The sequence below is a fragment of the Podarcis bocagei genome, assembly GCF_964188305.1.
Source record: "Podarcis bocagei genome assembly, chromosome: 3".
Lineage (NCBI taxonomy): Eukaryota > Metazoa > Chordata > Lepidosauria > Squamata > Lacertidae > Podarcis > Podarcis bocagei.
The window spans coordinates 23,003,258-23,015,274 of NC_138127.1; the positions used below are offsets into that span (position 1 = coordinate 23,003,258).

The 12,017-nt window shown below is 40.1% G+C and overlaps 1 protein-coding gene and 1 long non-coding RNA gene across 5 annotated transcripts in view; one reads left to right on the top strand and one right to left on the bottom strand.

Annotated features, from left to right (window-relative positions):
* SMAP1 (small ArfGAP 1) overlaps nucleotides 1-12,017 on the top strand; it is a 64,541-nt gene that overhangs the window by 34,772 nt on the left and 17,752 nt on the right. For all 3 annotated transcript variants that reach the window (XM_081186935.1, XM_081186933.1, XM_081186934.1), the window contains one exon: nucleotides 243-323. In XM_081186935.1, coding sequence (XP_081043061.1) covers nucleotides 243-323 — 81 coding nt within the window. The remainder of the gene's footprint in view (nucleotides 1-242; nucleotides 324-12,017) is intronic.
* The window catches only part of LOC308583156, a 289,914-nt gene that overhangs the window by 29,917 nt on the left and 247,980 nt on the right, over nucleotides 1-12,017 (bottom strand). The gene's annotated exons all lie outside the window — the stretch shown is intronic.

The following is a 12,017-nucleotide window of genomic DNA, read 5'->3' on the forward strand; positions in this document are numbered from 1 at the left end:
CCATTGGAACATCAAAGAACAAGGGAAACCACTTAAGTACACTTTTACCCTGTTACAGTAACTATTGTATTATTTATTTTATTGTATTTGCAATACATTTTCCGCCAGTTTCAGAGCTTCAGATAAGAGGCAAGGTATAAATATGCCTAAGTAAATTAACATTATCTTGGATGAAACTATGGCTGTCAGTGTTTTAAATGATTATCGTATCTGAAACTCATAACAGAACATCTTTCCCACAGAAGGAAAAGGAAAAAAGGAAGGAAGAGAAAAAGAAAGATAGAGAGCCAGAAAAACCTTTGAAATGCTTAGGAGTTGAAAAAGTAAGCTAATTTTTTCTCTTACTAAAATATTTTTGTGTGTGTGTATATTGCTATTTGTAATGTGTATTTAAAATGCATGAAATAGAAGTCGTTTGAATAATTTTGAAAGCTTAAATATGACACTGCTACCTAGCAGCATGAATTGCATGGAAATCTCAGCTGGAAATACTAATGAGACAAAAAAAGCTCATGACAGCTTCCATCAAATGTATCCACAAGAGAAAAGAAACTTCCATTCTCTCATTCTCGGATGGCCTTGGGTCTCTTCTTCCAGCTGCCTTTTCGTGCTAATAATAGCTGGCACAGGTTATCTGGAAAAGGAGAGTGATTTGCTGTGCCTTTTAATAAGAGGGAGCTTGGCCTGCATAAGATGACAGTATAGCAGGGTTCCAAATCTGTTTTAAATCATCCTGTACAGCCAACTGTTGCCAATTGCTCTTTTAGTTTTCTAGAGTGTTGTGAATTCTTCAGGGACAGTTATTGTTTTAACCTTGTACAGAGAAATGTACTAGAAATTAATGGCGGCATGGAAGCTGCCCTATTCTTTGATCTGTACATGGGTACTAATTTGATCAAAGCAGTGTGTTTAGTTCAACTTATGGGAATGCAGTGAGTTCTAAGATGCTGTTGTTTTATTGTGAAGCACCCCCTTTTTGCTCCTATTGATGCTATTAATAAATAAAAGGATTACTTTTGTCCAGAAGAAAACTAGAGGAATGAAGAGTGCCGAGATTGTTTGTCAAAAGAATTGCTCTTTAAGTTGTGAAATAGAACATGTTTTACTACTGAAAGTGATAGTCCATGGATTCCTGAAGGAGTGATGGCTGATCTTTTATTTTGAGCCTTTGTATCCAAGACCAGACCTCTTTAAGAATGATAGTACAGTGATACCTCATATAAGAACAGTCCGGTTTAAGAATGATTTGGTTTTCAAACTCTGCAAAACTGGAAATAGTGTCTTGGTTTGAGAACTTTACCTTGGTCTAAGAACAGAATCCGAACAGTGGAAGGGCATCAGCGGTGGGAGGCCTCATTAGGGAAAGCACGCCTCGATTTAAGAATGGCTTTGGTTTAAGAACGGACTTCCAAAACGGATAAAGTTCGTAAACCAAGGTACCACTGTCTTGGGAACTACCTGCCAAGCTAGGCAAATAATCTTAACTCAGTATTTACAGTTAAACCATGTCACTCCTACTGTAGTTAGGGTTTTGTTTCCTGTCTCTCAGTTAACCTACAGTATACGTAGCCATTTTTTTCAGACCCTTATAAGATTTTTGGCTCAGCTTGTCCACTTCTCACATAGATGCTTCAGTCACTAAGCAGTGCTTGATGTTACCCTGAAGCAGGGCAAGCAGTTGCATGAACGACTTGTGAATCTGCTCTTTGTGCTTCTTATGCAGGCCTAAGAACATAGGAAGTTGTCTTATACTGAGTCAGACCATCTATATCAGTCTTGTTTCTACACTGACTGGCAGCTCTCCAGAGTTTCAGACAGAAATCTTTTCCAGACATCTTTACCTACCTGGAGATGCCAGGGAATTCATGTGCTTTACCACTGAGCAGCAGCCCCTTCCACAAATCTTGATTGGGGTCTGTGTACATGGGTCTTTTGTGTTTGCTGCCTCTTGAAGGAATTACACATATTTGCTGTCCATGACCCTTTCCCACATCTTGTTGGAAAAATCGTAGGCACTCCCAAGCCCATCAGAAAGTGGGAGTAGACTTGGGATACCAAATCCAGTGATAAGTGGAACAGTGCAGATGGAGCATTGTCTGCATTGGAACTCCTTTCCCTAAATTCAGAACTGTGTGCTGGAATGGCCCCAGTTCAGCCATCCATGCTACAGGTTTCTCTTTCCCTTGTTTCCTTTTCACTAGGGTGAATTGCTAAGATAGTGAAGGACTTACATTGTGCTCCTGCTGAACCAAGGAGGCATAAAATGAAAGAGAGGTGAGATAGAGGCAGAAATGGAGCAAACACATATATATTTTTAATGAAAGAAGGAAAGGGTGTGTGAGAGAGTAGGATGAAGAAAGAAAAATGGAAGTAAACAGCGGCTTCAGACTTCAGGTTTATGAAGATTAGAATGTGGTTAAGATTAGATATGGTAAGACCTCTGGGATGAAGAAAGAGGTGATAGCTGAGAGATGGTGCAGACGAAGATGTTTGTGCCTGGGGAGAGGGGAAAGGGTAGCCTCTATGATCTGGAAAAAGAAAGTGCCACTAGGAAATGGGGCTGCAAATGTTTCAGTCTGAGAAACAGAAAAGGGGAGCAATACAGATGGACATGCAGACTGTGATGGTACAGAAGGAAAGGCATCCTATTGAGTAAGCAGAGCATGCCAAGAAGATGGGAATAAAGAGGCTTAAGAGAAAGATTTCATGGTAAGGGTTACAAGGAAAAAGGAGGTTGGATTAAACACGAAATTAAAATGACAACAAAAGTGCTTTCCAGTGATTATTCAGTTAACATAGAAGTTGCATTCAGAGTGATTAGACTTTCTGCATCCCTTTTCTATAGCTAACAATTGTTTTCTCCTCACAGTGGGATGCAGACAGCATATGCATCTCACTGCAGGGAAGATTGTGGCATGCATGCCCTTCCAATGTTTCACCAGGGATTAAAATCATATGTGCAAGATCACTCATACATTGCCTTTCCCTCCTTCAGCAAAACTTCAAAGACATTCCTCATTATGTTGAAATTAGCTGTAACAATGTTTGGTGTTTATATATTTTGTTTTATTACAACAAATACATTCGGGTTTTTCTTTTTTTAAAATTATTGTGTATACATTTTCCATTTTTCTACGTACACACATTTTACCATCATACATAAATTTTGTTCTGATTTCCCAACCTTACCTTCAATGTTATTCTTAACAAACTAGGCTGGAGTAACAAACAGATAGGCAGCAAAAGATGTATTTGGATTTTTCATAGGAAAAAATCCCCCCCCCCATCTCACCTTTGTAGTGAGGGAGGGCTAAAAAAACATTCATTATCATGATAAAATTTGTGTTCTCTGAATCTTGGTTTGAGTGGCAGTTCTTGTTCACGCAGCAATTATGGATACTAAAAGATTAAGTGACAGCTTAAAGGCAAATAAAATTAATTTATGTGGCCAGTAATCATAGCATCGTAGATTGGCTTCTGGCAGTGAGGGTCAGAACAAGTTACAAGCATTTTAATAATATGAACTGCAAATCTGCATTCTGATGGAGTGAAACAATTGCTGGTAATTATCATAGTTGAATACATTTACAGAGAACAACAGCAGCATATATAGCTTATATAAGGAGATGGGAGAGGGCTGGATTTTTTTTAATCACTAAACATGCATGTTCAGTATTCGTTCTCTATTCTCCAAAAGAATGTGTAACCAATGAAGGCAAGACAAAAGAATTTCCATGTTTACCAGAGCAGAGGCCCATAAAATATGCTGTCCAGGCTGCTTAATAGTCCATAAAATGTTTTGAACAGCCAGTGTAATCCTAAGAAATCCATGTTTCTAGCCCTTATAGTTTGACAGTGTCTTGGCTGGTGGGGTGGGGAGGGAGAAACTTCTAATATTTAATCTATATATCAGCCTGTCCACAAGTCCCCATCTCCAAAAGAATCTTTAGTCATCTATCAATAGAAAATTGCCTACCACTCTGGTATGGGGCCAAAGTGTTCCAAGAAAGCCACACAAATACCTGCTGGAACTTTTAAGTATGACATCATTTGCAAGTGAAAAAAAAGTTAAGTTGTCCTCTCATTTTTTGCAGTTCCTCTGCAGGCATACGTTGTCTCAATTTCTAGAATAATATGCCGTGGGGAAGGAGGAGAGTTGTATGGCTTTATAGACTAATACCTAAAGACCTTCAGCTGCCAATAAGCAGCCTGTCCACCCTTTATTCCTCCAGAAGCCGTGGCTTTTCCAGCAGTGGTGATTTATATGGCTTTCAACTTACCACTGAGACAAGGATCTTGAAAAATTAAGTTAAAGTATTCCTTCATTTTCTCCACTGAGGTTGAAAAATACTTCTTTTTGTAACCATCTTTTCAGCTTTTATGGAAGTAAATTATCAATTAATTCTACATAATACCATCAAAGGTAGTCCAACTAGAAAGATTTCCTTGCTTATTGATTCTCTTTTTGGTTCTCTGTAGAGTTATTACAGTTTAACTGCATCCATTAGAATATATTTCAAAAAGTGTTCATAGTGAAATTCATAGGCTGCATTGCCTAGCTGTTCTGGTGTTATTAATACAGTCCATTGAATACATGACATTTTTCGAACACTTTGCTCCTTAATGTCTGTGGGTCAGAGAAGGCTCTGAGAGTGACTTTTGTGATCCAGGATGTGTTGTGAAATCATTAATTCCCATGTTGGACACTGCAAAACAAATAACTGCTCAAGCCTGCTTGGCACATCTTATATTGATCAATTGCCTGCTTTTGTGCTAGCCTAGAAAGAAACAAGGAAAGAAAACTGAATGCTGCTATTTCCTCCTTCTTTTTGATGATTTATAAATAAAATAATGATAGCATAACCATTTATGGATGGAGCTAAATGAGCAAGAGGTGATGAAACAACAAAAATAGATTGAGGAATGTTAAGCCTGTAGTTAGGAAAAGTATATGGGTTTACCTTTAAAATCATGCAGACCCAGCTGTGTGGATTTATTTAGATATTTTAAAACATTATTTTAAGCTCTTCACTTAATGGTCTTAATATGGTGGTATTTCCAGAAGTGCATGGATATATTGTGGTTTTGTGGCATATTGCTGTAACTGCATCAGTACTTGAGTCTGTGGGAAAGAATATCAAGAAGTCCAAGATGCTGGTCATTGGAACATAGGTAGAGTTCTATCCCAGCATAGTTCAGACAGGATGCTGGACTGGATGAGATGACAGCCGTTTAATACATTTAACTCAAGGGCCACACTGGTTTACATTAACTACACAGCAGCATCTCCTAGATGGTAGCCCTTCTAGGAGAAGGAAAACTGATCCTAAACCTCTGCTGCTTTGTCGGATATCTTCAGTAGAAGAAAAAAGCTAAGGTGTAAATCCTATACAAATCTGGAGTGGAACCCCTAAAATGGTTGGATGGTGCATTGTACGCCTCCTTCTACTGCAGCCAAGCTGGTGCCAAACATACTGCTCTGTTTTCCTGATCACATCAGTGGGGTTTTGTCATCTGGGCATCCAGGGAGATCCAGACTCACTGGCTAGGCTTGCATTCTGGGGAGGTCACTTTGATGCTGCTAACACAGCGGTTTGACTTCACCCCGGAGGCACAGTTCATTGTCTCTTGAGATAGACTGATGCCAACATTCTGATATGATGCTTTGAAGATAAATCTGATCATGTGCCCCAGAATTAGTAGATGCTTGCATTGATGGACACTAATGTGTATGTAGCAGACTTATGATTTGATCAATTAATTAATTAAATTGCTAAGCTGAGTCTTTTGCAGGAGTCTACTAAAAGATGAGAAAACTCAAATGGATTTATAAGGAACTGACTTATGTCTTAACATAGATGCATAAATAAGAATGTATGGTGCATAATGTAAGATGAATGTGTTTCCAACTCAAAGTAACAGCTTTGGTCACCTAGGGCAAACATCTATTAGTTTTATTCCAGTGGGTTTCTAAATTCTGCATTTATACTTTTAAGTTATTTTTAGTCTTATTGTATCTCCTGTATACCACTTAGAGATGACTGATTAAGCAAATTTGCCCCATATGTAAAGACTTCCATTGTAAGTGGACATATGTGATGCCAGTATATTTTAAGATATACCTGAGTTTATATATTGCTGTAATTTGGATATGGGCAAATCACTGGGGTTGTTCATACAAAAGTTAGTTTACGTACTTTAACTTTCAGCTCGTTTTCATTAAATAGTAGTGTTCTCTACCTATTTTAATGTATTCTTAATCTGTACAGATAAGAAGCAATAAACTAAGTAAATCAAGGCAAGAAACATGTAAGTGAACAATAGCTAAGTAGAATTTGGAACAAGGAATGTAGCTAATGAAAACTTGGAGAATTGGTGGGTTCAATTCTATAAGGAAAATGTTCCTTTGAAAACACTTTAGCATCCAGTAAATACAGTGGTACCTCGGGTTAAGAACTTAATTCGTTCCAGAGGTCCATTCTTAACCTGAAACTGTTCTTAACCTGAGGTACCACTTTAGCTAATGGGACCTCCCGCTGCTCCGCCGGAGCACGATTTCTGTTCTCATCCTGAAGCAAAATTCTTAACCCAAGGTACTATTTCTGGGTTAGCGGAGTCTGTAACCTGAAGTGTATGTAACCCGAGGTACCACTGTACTTTCCCAAACCTTGGTTAAGGTTGGCTTCCTTGAAGAAGGGAAAAATATTTTTCTTCCACAGTGGAGTGGATATTTTCCTCTTTCCTGGTAGGCAGTTTTATATATCACTCAATCTCTTAACTTGAGAAAACATAGGCTTGTACATAATGCCAAACAAATTATTTTCTTTTTATTGCTAATTATGTAGAACCTAGTCGAGAACCTAGAGCACAACTTAGATAATGGTTCATGTTTATTGACAGCTGATGCAGTCATTTGTGTTTAGGGCTGTTTCTAAAAAGGAACCCAAAGGATTTGTATTGCTTCTTTAAGCAGCATTTATATTCATGAAGGCCTCTCACCCAAGCACATAATTAGCAATAAAAAGAAGTACCTGCTCCTTTAGAAGGAGAAGAACCCCAACCAGCCAGAGCAGGCAATTGGCCAGGCTTCTGGACATGGGAGTGACCTACCCACAAAATCTCAAATCTTCCCAGGATAAAATCTCAGTTGATTGGTTCTCGTTTACTCCACCACTGCATTCAATAACTGCTTCAGTGCTTGCACTGCCTCTCCTGATTCAGATATTATGGAGAAATAAAGAAATGTTAACTGACAAGGTTGCACTAGTACTATACATTTATATATTTTGTTAACAAAAAGGGCTGAAAGGTGTGTTGAACAGCTTTTTCAGATGAGAAGCTTCAGCATGAGTAATAGCTTTTTTTAAATGTATGCTTATTGAAGTAAGTGGTATGAAAAGGGCATATGAGCTGTCAGAGAAAAATATCTGCAGGCCCATTGAAGATTTATAGATTTATAGAAAACATTACTTTCTTGCCTTAAGGGAGTTCTCAAATGTTTAGGCAGTCATTTATAAACGTTATTGCCATCAGTGCAATAAAGGGGGAATGAATCCAGTTACTTTTCTATATAAACATAGTTTATTCTTAATGAGAGTAGAAGAAGGTTTTGTTCAATAACTTTGGAAGCCTTAAATTAGTTCCAAACTTGGTAGAAATCAACCTTAAATATTTTAAAGAAAGCTTTTTGCAGTAGCACATTAGAAGATGAACTTATTAGAAGAGTTCTTATTAGAGGCAAAATGTTTAAAGCAAATTAGACATCGAATGAGCATCTAAATTTTGACTTTGAATTTGGTAAACTACATTCTGTCACTTCCTGGCTGTTTCTAAAGTGGCTATTAAAGGTAAAGGGACCCCTGACCATTGGCCGAGGGAACCGGCGTACAGCTTCCGGGTCATGTGGCCAACACGACTAAGCCTCTTCTGGCGAATCAGAGCAGCGCACAGAAACGCCGTTTACCTTCCCGTCGGAGCAGTACCTATTTATCTACTTGCACTTTGATGTGCTTTTGAACTGCTAGGATGGCAGGAGCTGGGACTGAGCAACGGGAGCTCACTCCGTCGCTGGGATTCGAACGGCCAACCTTCTGATCGGCAAGCCCTAGGCTCTGTGGTTTAGACCACAGCGCCACCCGTGTCCCTACTAATCGTAACTTTAGAGAATACTTAATTTCTACTTGGATATGAGAACTTTCAGTACTGGAATGAAGCTTAATCCAGGCAAGGCAAAGGTACTAATGATCAGTAGAAATGCTGCCTTGGCATTGGAAGTAAAACTTGTCCCAGTGGAGTTTAGACTGGTCTCTTCTGTTTTTTAGGTGTGAGGTTAAGACATGTTCATTTCACCAAACTTTTAGTCTTAATACCTATGGAGTTTTTTGCTTTCTTTTGTTTTAATGGTCTTAGGCTCTTAATGCTCTCCATTTTAAAATATATTGAGATTTCACTGTTAGTAAAAGAGAATAAGGAACAGTATAATCATATAAGCGGCTTACAGTTACTGAAGCATACCATTTTATGTTACTCAGCCCAGCACTCAAATTGGTTGAAAATCACTGCGATTTCAGCTCAAATTTAGCACCATTTCACCAAGTGAAACCAGCCATTTTATTTGTAGCTCTTTGTAGCACTCCTCCCCCTCCCTCTTTCTCTCTCTGAATATTTAGCGTTAGGTTAGTCTGGAAAATTTTAGAAAAGTTTTTGGGTTTTTTTTATGGCCAGTACTACTGTTTTGCTTCCACAACAGACTTTTGCTTGCACATTAGAATTTACCCCTCTCCTCTTCCCCAAAGCTTCCCATGTACCATCCACAAGGTTGAGGAACCCTCTGGATAAGCCTTTGGGGCCATGCAGGGAGAGGAAAGGAAGGGTAAATCCAATTGCATGAGCAGAAAGCCACTCGTGCTGTATTGGATACAACCCTTGAGTTCCACACACATTTTGGGGGCTGCCACTGCTGAATAACGCACAGTCGCTCTACCTGCTCTGTACTGTTGTTGATACCAAAGCTAATAAGAGAAAGGTTCTGGTAGCCTTAGCTTTACTAGAGTTTAAAACATTGTAAAATTAATTTTCTGCAGAGGTTTGGGATATAGACTGCCCTATGTGATAGAAGGCCCAGTGGATTACATTCAAGTTGTCTAAAGGTTCATTTGAAATAATCTGGACATTATCTGGTCTTAAGTATAATATTTTTACACCTTAAATCTTAGTTTTTCACTGTGAAGGCTGTATTGGATCAATGAACTCTTTCGAGCAGCTTTAAATATCTCCTGTGGTGCTGGCAGCAAGGACATGTTGAACTTAGAAGAGCAATTATCCTAGGGAGCAGTATGTGGCTTGACTACATTATGTTGTTCTACTGACGATTGGTATTTTTCTATTCTCTGGAAGAATCGTAATGGCAAGTTCTATAATGCTTTTGTTCTCCAGCTGCCGTGATCAGTTCCATATTGTGTGATGATCATATCCTAGTAAATTAATCCTTGGAGTTGTATAAACCCAGCCAAGTATATACAACTATATTAATTGGCAATATTATTATTCTAGGTTTATTAAGGTTCAAACTAAGCAGGGCTCCCTGCCCCCATTTAATTAACATGGTATTATAGTAGGACTTTTTCTTGTTGCAGTAAAATATAATAATACTGTGTGGAATGACATTTAAAAAACCCCCCACTAAATTCGTAAGCATACCATTTAACAGATTTGCTGTAGACTTTTCATCAAAATAGGTTTTGCACCCTTCCTCCTCTCAGCTTGGTTCATTGAATGGGTGCAATGGTTGAGCTGTTCAAGCTCCAAATCGATAATATAATTTCTTAATTGTCATATTGATGTTTCAGTTGAAGGAGCACTGTGTTTGAGGTGGTTTGAATATTTTCTCTATGATCTTAGATATGTAATGTCCATTCACACATGTAACAACATAGTGCTTGTGATAAATAAAGCCACTTGTCTGTAAGAATATGAAAATTGTCCCAAGCATCTTTTCAGTATTTTTATCCATTTCCTGTAATCTGACTGGAATGCACTGTAATATCATCAAGTTTAAAATCTTCCTTGGAGGCCCTGTTTCACATGCCCTTTCTCACTGAAGTATGGTTGGTGGTGATATGGTAATACCTTCTTAACAGTGCTGCCAAATTTATCAAACCCTTCCCTGTCACTTACGGCAGTTACCCAAGGTGGTGGCATTCGTTTGCTCTTCAAAGTACTATGACTGGCTTAATTTTGCTCCTGCTGTTGATGTTTTAGATGTCTGTAGGTGTTGCTGCCAGTTTTAATTATACTGCCTGGACTGCTGCTTTTAATGTATTATTTTAGCGATTATTGGGTGCCTTGTAGATTTTTAAATAAAAAGGCAGCACATAAGCATTCTAATAATAGTAGTTGCTTCATCTACAGCCACCCTATGCTTCCTAAAGGGTTTTGCTTTACAACTGCAGTGTTCAGGCTTTCAGTTTAATATAATGTAGATATGGATTATGGTAAATATTAATTTTCAAAAATATAAATTCTCAAAAATACATAATTTACTCTGCCCTTTGCAGGAAGTTGTATATCTGTTTTCGACTTCTTGAAACTGATCTCCACTGATTGGTTTAATTGAATTTACCGTATTTTTCGCTCTATAGGACGCACTTTTTCCCCTTCAAAAATGAAGGGGAAATGTGTGTGCGTCCTATGGAGCGAAGAAGCCATAGCCCCGTGACCCTCTCCCGGCTGGAGAGGTGGCGCGCGGCTATGGCAGGAGCCTCTTTAGCCGCACACCACTTCTCCAGCCAGGAGAGGGTCGCGGGGGGCTTCTTTAGCTAAACAAGCCCCCCGAGACCCTCTCCCGGCTGGAGAGGCGACGGGCGGTTTTGGCAGGAGCCTCTATAGCCGCACGTCACCTGTCCAGCCGGGAGAGCACGCGCGTGGCTAAAGCAGCCCCCCGCGACCCTCTCCCAGCTGGAGAGGTGACGCGCGACTATGGCAGGAGCCTCTTTAGCCGTGCACCACCTCTCCAGCCTGGAGAGCGAGCACGCAGCTAAAGCAGCCCCCCGGGACCCTCTCCCGGCTGGAGAGGTGACGCGCGACTACGGCAGGAGCCTCTATAGCTGCGTGTCACCTCTCCAGCCGGAAGAGCACGCGGGGGGGCTATGGCAGGAGCCTCTCCGCTGTGCACCAGCTCTCCAGCCGGGAGAGCGAGCGCGGGGCTAAAGAGGCTCCTGCCGTAGTCGCGCGTCACCTCTCCAGCTGGGAGAGCGCGCGGTGGGCTATGGCAGGAGCCTCTCCGCTGCACGCCTTTCCCCGCTCCCCGACCTGCTCTTTGGGGCTGGTGGTGGGCTTCCCCCTGCCAGCCCCAAAGAGCAGGTCGAAAGGAACCTGAAGCCTGGAGAGCCCACTGACCCCTTTCGCTCTCCAGGCTTCCAAGGTAGCCGCCTGAAGGCGACTGAACGCACCTTAAACGGCACCTTGTTTTAGAGGGGGAAAACAAGAGGGGGAAAATTCTCCCCCTCTCTGCGCAGCGCCTCCTGCCGCTTCGCTGAAGGGGTGCTGGGCAGAGAGGGGGAGATTTTTTTTTTCTTGTTTCCCCCCCTCTAAAACAAGGTGCGTCCTATTGTCCGGTGCGTCCTATAGAGCGATAAATACGGTACTCTGATTCTAACTTTATTATTTTTTAAAAAGATGGATTTTTAAATTTTGTTGTAAGTTTTATTAGTTTTATATTGTACACCACCATGTGACATTTGGATGAAGGACACTTTAGAAATAAAGTAATAATAATTAATAATAATATGCTGAAGATGAAGCAAAACTGGCATCATCCACCACCACCCTGGAATTTTTTTAACTGCAGTTTTATTTGCGGTGTTTGAACTACAATGGCTATGGTGAAGTATCTCTTAATGTTGCAGTCAGCACAAAATGGCAGTGCATATGTGAACCCATAGTAGTTATCTGTTCAATAGGATAGCAGTTGACACATGCAACTTAACAAGGTGGTTTCATTTGCCTTGTACTACATA